The sequence below is a fragment of the Coptis chinensis genome, chromosome 1 (genome assembly GCF_015680905.1).
Source record: "Coptis chinensis isolate HL-2020 chromosome 1, ASM1568090v1, whole genome shotgun sequence".
Taxonomy (NCBI): Eukaryota; Viridiplantae; Streptophyta; class Magnoliopsida; order Ranunculales; family Ranunculaceae; genus Coptis; species Coptis chinensis.
The window spans coordinates 18426793-18442719 of NC_141456.1; the positions used below are offsets into that span (position 1 = coordinate 18426793).

Here is a 15927-nt window from a genome sequence, read left to right on the forward strand (position 1 = left end):
TCGATTTTTGGTGGTGGTGGAGGAGAGAAATGTTGGAGAAGAAGAAAAAGAAGGGAGAATCCATGCTACTTGGGCCTAAACCTTGGTTGGTTTCGGTTTGGGCCTTACCTTGTTTTGTATGTTGGGCCAAAAGCTCTAATTTTATGTGGCGAAATTTCAGTGGTAGGCTGGGCGAAATTTCAGTTTAATTTTCGGACCACATTAGTTATGTTAGGCGAGTTCTCTTTTTTTTATTTTTGGGCCAAATCCAATTATTTTTGGGACCGAACCAACCCTAATGCGAGGCGGTCCATAGGACTTAAAATAGATCAATTGGGTGGGTAGAATAAATAAGTGGACTTTTTAGACTTTCGGGTTTAGGTTTGGGCTTGGCGGTTAAACAAATGAGCCCACGAGCCATGCACTTTGACCTTAGCCATGAACCATGGCTATGACCATGAACTGTCGCGAACACAGTTTGACGGTTTGACTTTGACTAGGACGGTTTGACTTTGACCATGACATTTGACTTTGACGGTTGACTTTGACTACGGATTGACTTTGAACGGTTGACTTTCACCTTTGACTTTGACGAAACTTTGACTAATGACATGTTGAGTTTGACCTTGACCATGAGGTGTTGATCTTTTTTTGACCAGATTGACTTTGAATGTGAATGTTACTTTTCCAGTTTTCATATGTTTGTTTATATGGATATATATATAGTAATAAAATATTGTCGGATATTGTATGGCTTGATTTGGTAAATTATCTAATTTAGATTTGTATGAGTAGTGTGTAAAACATATTGGGCTTCAATTTGTTTATTTGTCTTACGTTTATGTGTATATTATATGGACAACATATAGTAACAAAATCTTTGTGGAAGCTAGTATATATTTGGTTGTCATTATCTAAGAAAGATTTGACATTGATGTATATTTTGACACGTGGCGATATTGAGATGTTAAGAGATATTATATTCTAATACATTATAATAAAATGTACGACATCGTTGAAGCATTGTGACATGATATAATATCTTTGGGATAGTTATATTAATGCCATATCTTGGAGAAATGTATATACACTCCATTATTTTATATGTGAGATGCTAATAAAAGTATTGGTGAATATTTTTTCAAGTGCAATAAGATAATGAAAGTATGAAATATGGTTATGAGATATATTGAGATATTTCTAGAGATTGTGGCTTAGTGCTTAATAAGGATGATATAGTAGAAATGTTTATGAGTCATAGATGTATGACACTGAATAAATTACGTAACGAAAATCCTAGAACCGACTACCACAACTCATGTGATTGGCCCTTCCGGCGCTTTTGAGTTAATGGCCTTGAACCCATTAACGGGCTATTTCATAATAGCTTGATGATTATTCCGTTAAGCAAAAATAGAGCGATGACCTTAATATTTTATAGGAATAGTGGCGGTGCTTACATAGATTTGGCTTCCGTGTGAGGATTTACGGTGTCGCGGCATCATTCCCAGGGTGGTTAAGCCTAAGTGGCTCATTATGTAAGGGAGGCATGTGGATGTACATGTTGGTTGGGTGGCGATTGTGGTAAGGGAAACTAGGTAAGACATAGATCTGACGTGATTTTAGGGACACACAAAGAAAACCGAAATAATCTAATTATGGTAATATGTTGGTAAATGATATATCTCTAGATAGATGATTTGTATATGGTTGGTGGTTATAGTTTAGTTAGAACCTAAAGGCCTCGATGGAGGAACTACATGCCTTATTTATTATGAGTATAGTTTGTTGTGTTTCGATTGGAGGAACTACCGCCTAGATTATTGTACTTAAGAATGTTTATTAGTCGTTGAAAGTTAAAAGCCTCGGTGGAGGAACTAAGCTGCCGTATGGATTGTATATATATATATGTATATTATATGTTGTATTTTAGGACTACTGCATTTTATAATCTTTGAATCCGATTTGCATGTTTGCTTATCGGGTGTGTTCATTCAATGAATATAGTTGATAAGTTTTTGAGTTTAGTGATGAAGAAGATTGGTTCTTTGCTTGTGGTTTTGCGTTAGGGAAGGATAAGTTTTGTTTTCCTTGAGGTGATATAGATTTTCAGTTGAGATAAAGATTATTTGCATTTTCATTTGTAAATTGTTTTGGTAATGAAGATGACTGTTATTTAAGTTAAAATTTTTATTGGTTTTAATTATCATATTTAAAACTGTTTATGGGTTTTGGGAGTTGAGAGTCGTCACACCCGGAGATCGAAAAGTCGGGGGACAAATAATGTTTTTTTAAGATCTTCCGAAATTAAAGGTGTGTGATTTGGTATCGAGCATTTGGTTAGCTTAGACTTAGGTGAGTCTAGGTGATTCTCGGATCGTAGTTTATGGGTAGTGTTTAAGGAGTATTATTTTCAAAACTATTTCCATTTAGTTGTTTTATTTGTTTTACAAAGAAAATGAAAGAGATATAAAAAATAAAGAGAGTCAATATTTTTCTTGATTTGATTGTATGTGTAAAGTGTATATTTATATTAGTTACTCTTGTGGAGTGCATGGGAGATGCTTTTATTTTTCCTTATCATTTGAGGAGTGGTTATTTGTGTAATATGTTAATTATTAATGGATTTGATCAAGATGAACGTTACAATATCGTTTTATTGTTGGTGTTCATTTTCACATGGATTAGGGATTAAGTGTGATAACATGTTTGTGAACTTTGTATTTGAGTGTTATGTTATTATTCAAGAAATAATAAGATATTTTAATTTATATGGAATGAGTTGTATTATCGATGGCTTAGTGGCGATCTTGAGTAAAGGAAACTAATTGCCTCGGTGTTGGAGGAACTATCTAAGCCTTCATCATACACGTTAATGGATGAATAGTATTTTAAAGTATAAGAGATTAATCTGTTAGAGGTGATTAGTTAGAAATAGATTGAATATAATAATAAAATACGTGTATTCTTTTTGAGATGTGTATACCTTTATACACGCGTGTATTCTTTGAGGCGTGTATACTTGCGTATACACGTATATTCTTTTGAGATGTATATATACTTGCGTATACACGTTGTTATATTATTGTATATAGGTGAACTATTACCGTGCGTATGTGATGATTAATATTGTTTTACCAAGAAAACATGCATGTGTAGGTTGATTTTCTTAAGGTCACGTTATTAATGATTAATTAATATAATGGTGATAATTGTTATTTTTAAACTATATTGGAATTTATGTAGAAGATGTCTTAATATAATGATGATCGTATTTCCACAACAAACGGATTTTTATTTTGTCTTATAAGTGTGTCGTGCCTATAAATTATGACATGATTGATTAATATCGTTAAATTAGTTTCACATGATTTTGGCATATTCGAGTATTTACTCTTAATTGTTTTGTTTCAGTCTATATGATTTCGATAGAGGAATATGAAAAATTATTTTTTTTGAATACGTGCTATATTTGATCCAGTTGCAAGCATGAATTAGGATTCAAGGGTGGTTTTAAAATTTAACTTTTCTGAGAGCATGACTAAAATAAATATAGAGTTTTATTGTAGTATCAATGACATGAGTGATTTTTATTTTTAAGTGTATCAGGACACTAATTTTCTTTTATACATGATAATGAAAACTCCATAATGTTTTATGAACTTTCTCCATATTATTGATTAGTTAAGTAGAATATTGATTTTTTTCGTAGAGTTTGCTACGTGTTAAGAAACCTGCATGCTAAAAAGATATGATATATTTGTCTTGTGTTTAAGTGACATGTAATAATTTGTTTTAATATAGACAGTTAAACTGTAATAGGTTTTGTAATGGCATGAGGATATATATTCGGGTATTATTTAAAAATAATTAATACCAATGTTATCTTGTTTAAGTTTAATCAACGTGCATTCTTGTATAGGTTCTAAGTTAATAACCAACGTTTCTGTTCGTATAGCTTTACTTCCGAATCTCGGGACGAGATTCTTTTGAGATGTGTATAGCTGTACGTAACGCCCGTATTTTTAAAAGACATATTTAATGATTAATTAATTAATTAAATTATTTATTTTCAAAATTGGCCGATTGGACTTCGGGGATACGTGGGCTGGTTTGGGCCCGAAGTGCGTGTTGGACTTGGGTTTAGGACCCAAGTATATAAACACTTTTTTCTAGAAAATAGGGTTCCCGGAGAATAGAATAATTAAAAATGGAAGAGAGAAGCCGGGTTTTTGATGACAATTTAATCGGGCTAGGAGGAGGATTCGCCGAGCCGTTCATACAAGTGAGTAGCTATTTTGCTATATCACCGGATTTATCGATTTTCGATTATCATTTATCTTGTCTAAGGTTTCTCTTTTGTCTTGTTCATTATATTGTTTTTATTCGACGTCGTGTTTTCGTCGAGTTGTTAAAACTCTAGTTAAACTGTTAAACTGTTAAAAGCTAATTTGATACTATGAACTCAAATGAAAAGCTTCGACCCGAAGGTCAATGGCGTTGTTTAACTTTTTGTGGTTACGAAAAATCGTTTTTGTCTTTCTTTTTCTTTGCCTTGAACGATTTTGGTTATTGTTGTTTGGGGTTGATGAATGGTGGTCATTTGGAAGCTTCGGAGGAGCATCAATAAGCCCGGACGGCCGATCCTCGATAAATTGACTCTTAACCGCTTTTGGTTGATTGGTTAATGGATAATGGGTTTGATGAATGGTAGTGTGAGGGCTGCCCATGGTGGCGGTTGGAAGCTTGTAACAAGCTTTAATGGAGGTCGACATTTTGTAGATCTAGTTTTGGTGATTGTTTGATTTAATGATTTGAGGATTTGGTGTTTATTAAAGTTTTGTTTTTTTTTTTTTGTGTCAAAACCGATTTGATGAAGTGAGGGATGGTGGCGATTGTGGGGCGGCCGATTTTGGTGGTGGTGGAGAGAAATGTTGGAGAAGAAGACCAGAGTGGTTGGGCCTTGGGCGAATCCACTTGCTACTGGGGCCTAAACCTTGGTTGGTTTCGGTTTGGGCCTTACCTTGTTTTGTATGTTGGGCCAAAAGCTCTAATTTTATGTGGCGAAATTTGATGGTAGTGGGCGGGCGAAATTTCGGTTTAATTTTGGACCACATTAGTTATGTTGGGCGGTTCTCTTTGTTTTTATTTTGGGCCAAATCCATTATTATTTTGGGCCGAACCACTTAACAATTTTTGGGCGGCCCAAGATTATAAGTTTTTGGCCCGCTTTTAATATTATGCGAGGCGGTCCATAGGACTTAAAATAGATCAATTAATTGGGGTAGAATAAATAAGTGGACTTTTTAGACTTTTCGGGTTCTAAGGTTTGGGCTTGGCGGTTGGGTCCGAACGGGATTTTAATGCACCTTTGACCTTAGCCATGAACCATGGCTATGACCATGAACTTTGTATGAACAAAAAAGCAGTTTGACTGTTAGGAGACGGTTTGACTTTGACCATCGACCGTTGACTTTGACGGTTGACTTTGACCTTTGACCATGGGCCGGTTGACTTTCACCTTTGACCATGGACGGTTGACTTTCACCTTTGACTTTGACGATGACAGTTTGACTTTGACCATGACATGTTGAGTTTGACCTTGACCATGAGGTGTTGATCTTTCCGATTGACCGTTGACATTGAATGTTCTTTTCCAAGTTTTCATATGTTTGTTTATATGGATATATATATAGTAATAAAATATATCGGATATTGTATAACTTGGTTGGTAAATTATCTAATTTAGATTTGGAAGTAGTGTGTAAAACATATTGGGCTTTCCGTGGATTTGTTTATTTGTCTTCGTTTTTATGTGTATATTATATGGACACATATAGTAACAAAATCTTTGTGGAAGCTAGTATATATTTGGTTGTCATTATCTAAGAAAGATTTGACATTGATGTTTGTATTTTTGACACGTGGACGATATTGAGATGTTAAGAGATATTATATTCCTAATACATTATAATAAAATGTATCACGATACGTTGAAGCATTGTGACATGATATAATATCTTTGGGATAGTTATATTAATGCCATATCTTGGAGAAATGTATATACACTCCATTATTTTTATATGTGAGATGCTAATAAAGTATTGGTGAATAACAATAAGATATTGGCACGTGTATGAAATATGGTTATGAGATATATTGAGATATTTCTAGAGATTGTGGCTTAGTGCAATAAGGTAATTGCAATGATATAGTAGAAATGTTTATGAGTCATAGATGTATGGAATAAATTAATAACGAAAAATACTACCACAACTCATGTGATTGGCCACCGGGCGTAGTTAATTTGAATGGCGACAGACTTCACGGCGTTTATGCTGAATGGCCTTTGGTACCGGAACGAATAGTGTCTTGATTATTCCGTTCGCAAAATAGAGCGATGACGTAATATTTTATGCCGAATAGTGGCGGTGCTTACATAGATTTGGCTTCCGTGTGAGGATTTACGGTGTGCGGCATCCCATTTGACACGGAGTGGCTCATTATGTAAAGGGAATGTGGATGTACATGTTCGGCGTTGGGTACATTGGTATGGGAAACTAGGTAAGACATAGTGACGTGATTTTAGGGACACACAAAGAAAGCCTGAAATAATCTAATTATGGTAATATGTTGGTAAATGATATATCTCTAGATAGATGATTTTATAGTTGGCTGGTTATAGTTTAGTTAGAACCTAAAGCCTCGATGGAGGAACTACATGCCTTATTTATTATGAGTATAGTTTGTTGTGTGGTTAGTGGGAAGTTAAAGCCTCGATTGGAGGAACTACCGCCTAGATTATTGTACTTAAGAATGTTGTATTAGTCGTTGAAAGTTAAAAGGCCTCGGTGGAGGAACTAATCATTATGGATTGTATATATATATGTATATTATATGTTGTATTTTAGGACTACTCATGGCATTTTTATAATCTTGACCCGATTTGCATGTTTGCTTATCGGGTGTGTTCATTCAATGAATATAGTTGATAAGTTTTGACGAGGTTTAGTGATGAAGAAGATTGGTTCTTTGCTTGTGGTTTCATTTTAGCATTGCATCTCGGGATAAGTTTTGTTTTCCCTTGAGGTGATATAGATTTTCGGTTGAGATAAAGATTATTTGCATTTTCATTTGTAAATTGTTTTGGTAATGAAGATGCTGTTATTTAAGTTAAAATTTTATTGGTTTTAATTATCCGCATATTTAAAACTGTTTATGGGTTTTGGGAGTTGGAACCCGGAGATCGAAGAGTCGGGGACAAATAATGTTTTTCCGAATTCTGTCGAAATTCGGGGTGTGACAATACATGTGAATGAGAAAGAAATTCAACCTATAACAGCATGGAGAGTCATTATTCTGAACACATAACCTTCACCTATTCATCATCTATGTCTTATGCAGTAATACAATTTTAAAACTTAACAATTAAAGTGTGCTACATAGTCAACTATGCAAAACTTTTGATCAATATAGTTGACAAACTATTAACGAAGCCTCCTTGTAAGCTATTGACTCCAATCCTGTAACTTGGAAGTAAAAAATAAAATTTAAGTTTCAAATATGATCCAAGCTTCAAAGCAATGAAGGGAGATATGCGTATTACGTTTTATGTAGCAAGCTACAACTTATCAACAATCTAACCCTAACTCTAACTCTGATTCAGGTCAAACAAACACTGCGACCATATAATATGTTATACAGTGCATTTTAACATACGAAACATTTTATTTCAACTAATGAATGCACCTTCCCCAAACCTAATGATCATATCCAACTATGATGCTTTTTGTGGAATATACCATAACGTGTTTCAATGCACCTTTTGTATTACCCCATACCAACAATCCCTATGTTCAATTATGTCAAATGAACCTCAAGTCTCCTTTCAAACGCAACAGTCAACAATACTACAAAAACTCTAAAAAGATAGTTCAAACGAACAAATGCAAAGGGCTGCGTTTAAGATTGGAGAAAGGATGCTTACATTTTTTCTCTTTTTTACCCATTAGGCTATTTCATCATCAAAGAACATAGGAAAAAGGAACTATAATTCAGTAATCTAGCCATCCCAAATTAAGCCTAAAACACTACTTTCATAAAGCTTTTATGAAGGCAACTCAATATATATACCATGAAAAACACATTTAATAGAAATTAAGGATTTGAGTTTTTGGGATTTGGGGATTTTGTTTCAGGAGTTTGTAGCGAGTGAAAAAAATTCAAAATTGATCACATTTCAAAACCACAGTGAGAAGATGGGAAACACCGGAACTAATGTTGTTTGGGCTCGAGCCCACGAACTGGTGTGAAAAAGCCCATAGAAATCAAATGGGAGTCGTTCCGTCAATGTCAGTTTTGCACAAAATCATTTGAACTCTATATCTTCCCTCAGCAACAGTTAGATCTTACTCAAAATGATCTGGACCGTCCTTTGTGTGTTATTTTGTCTTGTAGTGGGAAAAGAAACCCTAACTTATTATATATATATATATATATATATATATATATATATATATATATATATATATATATATATATATATATATATATAAAAAAAAATTAAACAAAGAAAAGAAAAAAAGAACAAATTTGAACTTTAGACTATAAAAGTCTAAAGTCTGGATCTGTATTATTGTGGTAATTAATTAAGGCAGTAGAGGATGCAAAAATTGAGCATTTTGGCTTATAGAGTCTCTTGATCCAGCGAGTTGTTGTGTTAGATTTATGAGCACTTGTTTGAATGTTTGTCTGAGATGAAGTAACAACTATTAATTGAACTTGAAAGTGGTAGATCTGTGGAAGCGAACACTTTTATAGAAACTACGACATATGAAACCACCTATGTTTGTGCGACGCAGTTTCTAGTTGAAACTTGAATGCTTGCTGAATTTCTTCATTTGGCTTTTCGCCATGATTTACTTTGGTGTTCTTATCAATAAGAGTTTGGGATTTGATAACGTCTTGGAGCACTTGTGGAGATTCTCTTGTGTTTTCGCCATTGTTGATAATTGACACATTTGTCTTACTTTGTTTCAAAATTTTAAGATCTAAAAACTTTCGGCAAGAAAAAGATAAAAAAAAATCTTTTTGTGGTTGTGGATCTCTATATTTTCTGGATCTGCCTCGTTTGGATTTGTAGCATCTTCAATCATGAATATAAGATGTTGGAGGCCGAGATCTACTTCTAGATCTGGGTTGTCATGGCACTTGCGGTTATAGATCTGGTGGTGCTTGTTGATCTAGTGGAACCTGATTTATTGGAACTTCACGATTCACTAAGTTGTCTTCATATTGTTGTTGTATATGTTCTTGTCTTCTTGCTTGCTTGAGACCTTACACTTGTTGCCATTAGTGGAACTTGAAGGAAAAACATGAAAGAGGGCATGTTGATAAGGATCTTGCAGACGGTGCCAATTATGTTTGGACAATAAATTACCGAAACACACTAATGGATCTGTAAGCAGGAGAGTGGTTTGTGGTAGAGAAGAGACTGAACCATGTTGATGGTTGCTTACATATCTAGAGTGTTCACTAGAATCAAACCTCCATGTGCATAGTTCTTTGTAAATGAGAAGTGATATATATATATATATATAAGGAAATTATTTAAGAAATCAAGTCTCCACTTTCCTTGTTCTTGAAGGAATATAATTTATTTAACAGTTGAAAAGTTTCCTTCATTGTCTAAAATCTTACCAAACTCTTTAAAAGGAAAAACATATTATCATGTTTGTATCTAGATGAGATGGCCGATTATGTATGCAATGAAAGTGGATCACACTAGTGGACAATAAAAGTAGATCACACTAGTGGACAATGCAAGTATGCAATCTTTGGTACCGAACAATGGTCGTTTGTGGGGCAACGAATAGGGTGGTACGTACACTAAGCACTCGACATACTAAGCCATTTGACACTTGTTTACCAAAATGCCGATATAAACTAAAACACATTGGATCGATTGAATGTGATTAACAGTTAATAAAATCTATCTGTATTTTAGTGACTTAGCTCGTGTAAAATGAAATTCGTGTTGTTAGAATTATGAGGGTCTTAAGAAAGTGTATGGCATATTGCTCATTGATAGAGGAAGAGTCTCCGAACTAGCGTGTTCTTTGTTAGAGGGGGCGCTTAGGAAATAGGATAACAGTTTCTAGCTCATTACTCGTGAATTACGGCATGGAACCCACAGAGAACCATGAAGGGTGTTCAAGAGTTTTTTCGGTACTTTTTGCCAATTGAGGTGGTCCATTTGATGACACACCAGGGAATCCATTTCTAGTCAACTGAATTGGAAGTTGGAGAGGACAGTGCGTCAAATCGTCAATGCCGATATGCCCATTGCCGGAATGTCGGTTGCCCAATAAAAAAGGTAAATCTGAAAATAGGCCTAGATGAATTAAGAAGTTTTTAGTTAATGAAAAGGTTTTCAGATTTGCAAAGCAAACAAGCAGAGTTAAGATTAATTTTGGTGGCTGGGTATCACTGTATCAGTGTATTACACAGTAATTTCCTGTTAAGAAGAAAATTAAAAGAGGTCAACAAGCATCATGGACTCCTTAAGATGATACTTTAGTATTACCAGCAATTGCACGCCACTACACAATGTTCATTATTAGTGGTTCCATTTAGTTTACGCTAATCCATTTGCCATTACATTTTTTTTTTGTTTTTTCAATAATTGACTTCCTTCCATTTCTTTAAAATCTCATAAGAAGAGTTACATACTCAAAAACCCAATTTGGAGGAGGTCTAATTCATGCATATCTTGCTGCCCACTTGGCCAGTTCATAGGCATCTCACTTGGCCACAAAATTACGTCTTATCCAAAAGAACTCAGTATTGAACTCATTATTACAAATTTGAAATAAATCTAAGATTTTCTTCATATGTCCCTCAACTTGCCAACACTTTCATCAACAAACGATTATCTCCCAAAACTATAAAAGACCCTAGTTTTAGCTTTTGAATTAGAGCAGTTGTGACTTCTGCTCCATGAGATTATGTCTGTATAACTGTTTGGCAATTGAATTTCATGTATGCTACTCCAAATAATTTACCATATGTGCATATTGTGCATCAAAGATATCTTGTCAGAGGTCAGAGGCAAGATCAACAATCACGTACTATTCAATTACGAGGAGATCATTGGAACGTACATTGGTGTTAAACCGGTACTCAACTATTACCCCATGCGTGTAAATGAAGAAAGCCATCTTGATTATGTCACCACTTAAACATTGACGTGTTCAAAGTTGAAACTAACTAACTCGTGGTCATTTTGGTAATAACAACACATAAGTCGTCAGTGTTACATCAAATATATTTCCGACAAATAACACACTTGTCGTTATTTGTTAACTTTCTACTTAGAAAAAAGCCGTCATTTTCCTCTTCCCTTTCACACCCTGTATTTTTTTCTTTCCCTTCACACCTTGTCAACTTGAGAAAGAAGTTCCCTTTCCTTTTCCTCTTTTTTGATGATGATGATGATGATTATTATTATTATCTCGAGGAGGTACGGTTAGTTCTAGAATCATCAAGAATGTAACTTTGTTCATCATTTCAACAACTACTACATCAGAGAATATATATACATATTCTTTTTTGGTTGTTGGAAGAAGCAGATAATAAGATGGGTAACTGTATGGACTCTTCTGCAAGAGTAGATACTGCTAAAAGCAGCTCTCAGCATACTAATTCAGGTAAAGCTACTGAATATAATTTTTGAGAATTGGGATTTGTTGTGGGCTTTGAATTGTGAAATATAGTCCGTTCAAATTGGGAAGAATAAAAAGGATCCTGTGATTTGTGATTTTTATATCTTATATAAATTTGGGTTTTAATTGGAAATGTTTGCAATTTAGATGTTGATGTTAACTAGTGATTATAATCTCTTACCAAGTTTGTGTTATTTTAACTTTTGAAATGTATTTGGAGTTGGGAATTTAGGATTTCAATGTCTATACTCTATACTCTATAATGGGTAAGCTTTGAAGTAGAAATTTGAGTTACTCATCAAGTTTTTCAAGTTCTTTTGGTGTTGTACATTCTATGTTAAATATAAAATTTTGATAAGATGGACATATGGTACTTCTTAATTAGTAATATTTAAGGATAAAATGAGATTATAGTTGTGACTTTTAGGGACTTGTATATGCCTACCCTTGTTGAAGTTCATGTTACCATGCTGAATGCAACAAAAAAGAAGCTAAGAAAGGTGTATGCCATCGCCTACCCGGCGATGCATTTTCTGTGTATTGATATGTCTGTGGAAAACTTACCCTAAATGAACTTTATGGGGTGTGTTAGACTTTTGGTAAGTTTTCCCCCATGAGGAATTTTGGGTCAAACTCTTGATTTTGTGGGAGCTCTTCACAACTATTTTGTAATTGAATATGCTGGTTAAAATTATATCTTGGAGTAGCTTGAATAAAATTAAAAAAAAACTATGTCCTAGATCCCTTGCATTCATATATTTGTTAATGTGCTCTATGTGAAGAGCTCCATTGATTTTGTCTATTGATAGAGCTTAATTAATCTTCTTCATTTTACTTGTTAATGCATGTCTCTGAGTACCGACTTCTAAATGAAATTCCGATGCTTGTTCCTGTGTTTTTTACTTATTAATTACGTAATCATTTTACACCGACTATTTTAATAGACATTCAAATACCAGCCGTAGCTCAGAATGTTTCCCTTAAATTCAGGGCAATCAAAACCTACTGGCAGAACAAGTCTATCATCTTCAGCTCCATCTAGTCTTACTCTCCCGTCTTTCAGTGGCAGCAGTACTTCTGGAAGTCTTCCTACCCCAAGAACTGAAGGTGAGATTTTGTCTTCTCCGAATCTGAAGGCCTTCACTTTTAGTGAGATGAAGAATGCCACTAGAAACTTCCGCCCGGACAGTCTTCTGGGAGAAGGAGGGTTTGGTTATGTTTTCAAAGGATGGCTCGATGAGCAAACCCTAACTGCCGCAAGGCCTGGTTCTGGGATGGTCATCGCTGTCAAGAAGCTTAAACCTGAAGGTTTCCAAGGTCACAAAGAGTGGCTGGTAGGCTTCATGTTTACTTTCTTCTCGATTCTATTTACCTTTATCAATTTGGTGATTTTTGTTTTCTTGTGACTTGATGGATTAACTCTTTTCTGATTGGTTGCAGACAGAAGTTAACTATCTTGGTCAACTTCATCATCCAAATCTGGTTAAACTAGTCGGGTACTGCTTGGAGGGTGAAAACCGGCTTTTGGTTTATGAATTCATGCCTAAAGGAAGTTTGGAGAATCATCTTTTTAGAAGTATGTACTCAATTTTCTTTTATATCATCTGTGTTGGTAAAACCTTAATTAAGAATTGTATACTCTCATCTGTTATTTATTTTTAAAATCATTAGACTGCAACTCATGGTCTGTTGATCAGCCTCTTTATGTTCTTCGACTTTAGTCCCATATGATTTTGGTCTGTTGATAAGCAGCTTTTCCATTATCCCAAGTGCAGCTTTAGACATTTGTCTTCTATTTACATTTCAGTTTGCGTAAGTTTTTTGGTTATTCCCTTACAAGTCTTTTAGGTGCCTATAAGGCTGTACATATCTATGTATGAGTTATCTTTGATAGCACCAAGTGCCCAACACTAACTCTCTTGCTTCCTTCAGCATCTAATATTTCCCCCTTCCTATGTCAAATGCACCATGAGTTAAAAGGATTCCTTGGGTGAAATTTGATCCAACGCTGTAACAGGAGACTGGGCAATGGTTTAAGTGCATCTCATAAATGTGTGCCTTTTAAAAGTATCACGAGATATGCTATATATGGTCCCCAATGCAAAAGGCATCACGACCAAACTTTACATGTCTATTTTATCTCTTTGTGAAACTTGTCTTACCGTCCTCCAACAATTATTACCACAGTAAACTGTCCAATGCTTCGTTATATATATAATAGGACATGGTGCATCTTAGGATCCATGTATAATCTGATCTAATGTATAATAATGTCACGTTCTTCAGGAGGTCCACAACCACTTCCATGGGAAATAAGGATCAAGGTTGCGATAGGTGCTGCTAGAGGTCTCTTTTTCTTACATGATGCACAAGTTATATATCGTGACTTCAAGGCATCTAACATCCTTCTAGATTCGGTATGTTGAATGAACAGACAGTTTTACCTTACTACTTTTTGTATGTGCTGTGGCTATTATTCTTCCGGATCTGTTGAAAAGCTTACATTTATTTTTTACTGATACAGGAGTATAATGCAAAGCTCTCTGACTTTGGATTGGCAAAAGCAGGACCTACAGGTGATAATACTCATGTTTCCACCCAAGTCATGGGTACTCAAGGCTATGCTGCTCCCGAGTATGTTGCGACAGGTAATTGCCATAATTAAAAATTAGAAAAAATGTTCTTACTGTAGTATTTAAACATGTGTATTGTTATATATCGTGAATCATAGAGTGCTAAATTACTTCCCAAAGGAGTGTTTACCTCATAGAGGAAAACAAGTATGATTTCAGAAGCATATACTGTCGAACCCCTTATATGACGCAAAATTCTGATGTCAATAGAAATAAGATCCGACGATTTCAAACTACCTCTTCCAAAAAGGATGGAGTTTGCATAGATGTTTCCCTAGGAGAGTAATGTCAATGACGCGTGCACCTTGGCAACCTACACTGATACTAATTTGTTAATATTTTGACAGGTCGGTTGTCTGCAAAGAGTGATGTTTACAGCTTTGGGGTTGTTTTGTTGGAACTACTATCTGGGCGCCGTGCCTTAGATAAATCAAAAATTGGTATTGAGCAGAATCTAGTGGACTGGGCGAAGCCTTATTTGAATGACAAGCGCAAATTATTTCGTGTTATGGACTCAAAGTTGGAGGGTCAATACCCTCAGAAAGGTGCCTACTTGGCTGCCAACCTTGCTCTACAGTGTATCACAAATGAAGGCAAAGCTCGACCGCCTATGTCTGAGGTTTTAGCAACTTTAGAGCAGCTCCAAACCCCAAAGAATGTGCCCAAACACTCCCACTTAGATCAGAAAAGATTATCCTATCCGGTGCGGAGATCGCCAATGAAAAATCAGCCTTCGCCTCTGAATTTGACCCCAGGTGGGTCTCCATTGGCATCCTACCGAAGATCACCACGAGCTCGATAGAAAGCGAGTGCATTTCCTCAGTCCCATATTCTCATGTAAATTACTTTCTCCCCTCTTCATCGTGGCAATTTACAGGAGCTAATACAGGTTTGTGTTTGGACAAAGTTGAGTCATGAAGGACAGAAGTCACAGAACCTTGGGACAAAGCACATCCTCCAAGTGACGGTTTCTGTCTATTTGTATTTATGCCACGTGTCCCTACATTCTCCTCTTATATTGTTGTTGTGCATTTTGAAGACCACCGGCTGATCTTTCTGGTCAATCAATTTTTGTATTCCCTGATAAACAGTTGTATATTAGTTTTACTATATAGTCTTTCTTTAAAAAGTAGCTACTTAAGTTAACTTTAAAATAAGTACGTAACTAAAACTTCATTTACAAAATGAATTCAAACCTATTTTTTTTTTTTTAGATATGATATACTCAATATTAACATCATTTTTACAAAATATCAGTTCATTTGAAAACTTTTAACATAGATAATTCTCTAAAAAGTAATTTTCTAAAAAATGAATTACTGTATATATACAGTAATTCTCTAAAAAATAACTACTTTAGTTAATTTAAAATAAGTATGTATGTAAAATTTCACCTACAAAATGAATTCAAATCTAATTTTTTGTGGTTATAATGAACTGATTTGGAAACTTCTAACTTAACATAGATAAAAATTGTTGTCATCTTTAAAAAGAAATCTAACGGTCCAGAAATGTTGAATTTTTATAATCGTTTTTTGCCAATATTAGAAGTTTTCAAATGAGTTGAAATTTTGTAGAGATGATCTTAATAT

General features: G+C 34.8%; 1 protein-coding gene across 2 annotated transcripts; it reads left to right on the forward strand.

The window, feature by feature from the left end:
* Nucleotides 1-11322: 11322 nt before the first annotated feature.
* LOC147522654 (putative serine/threonine-protein kinase PBL3) lies at nt 11323-15464 on the forward strand. Of its 2 annotated transcripts, none has more exons than XM_086594616.1 (6): nt 11323-11687; nt 12693-13036; nt 13143-13278; nt 13989-14119; nt 14227-14350; nt 14683-15464. In XM_086594616.1, the coding sequence occupies exons 1-6, from the start codon at nt 11618-11620 to the stop codon at nt 15135-15137; spliced, it is 1260 nt and encodes a 419-aa protein (XP_086450742.1). In that variant the 5' UTR covers nt 11323-11617; the 3' UTR covers nt 15138-15464. The 2 variants fall into 2 exon arrangements, with proteins under 2 accessions (XP_086450742.1, XP_086450747.1); XM_086594621.1 differs by having other exon boundaries at nt 11547-11687; nt 12766-13036.
* The last annotated feature ends 463 nt before the right edge of the window (nt 15465-15927 follow it).

Coding starts and splice junctions, on each gene's coding strand:
- LOC147522654 (XM_086594616.1), top strand. CDS start 11,618: ATGGGTAACTGTATGGACTCTTCTGCAAGAGTAGATACTGCTAAAAGC. Junction 13,037..13,142: donor AAGGTCACAAAGAGTGGCTG/GTAGGCTTCATG, acceptor GATTGGTTGCAG/ACAGAAGTTAACTATCTTGG. Junction 14,120..14,226: donor CTAACATCCTTCTAGATTCG/GTATGTTGAATG, acceptor TTACTGATACAG/GAGTATAATGCAAAGCTCTC.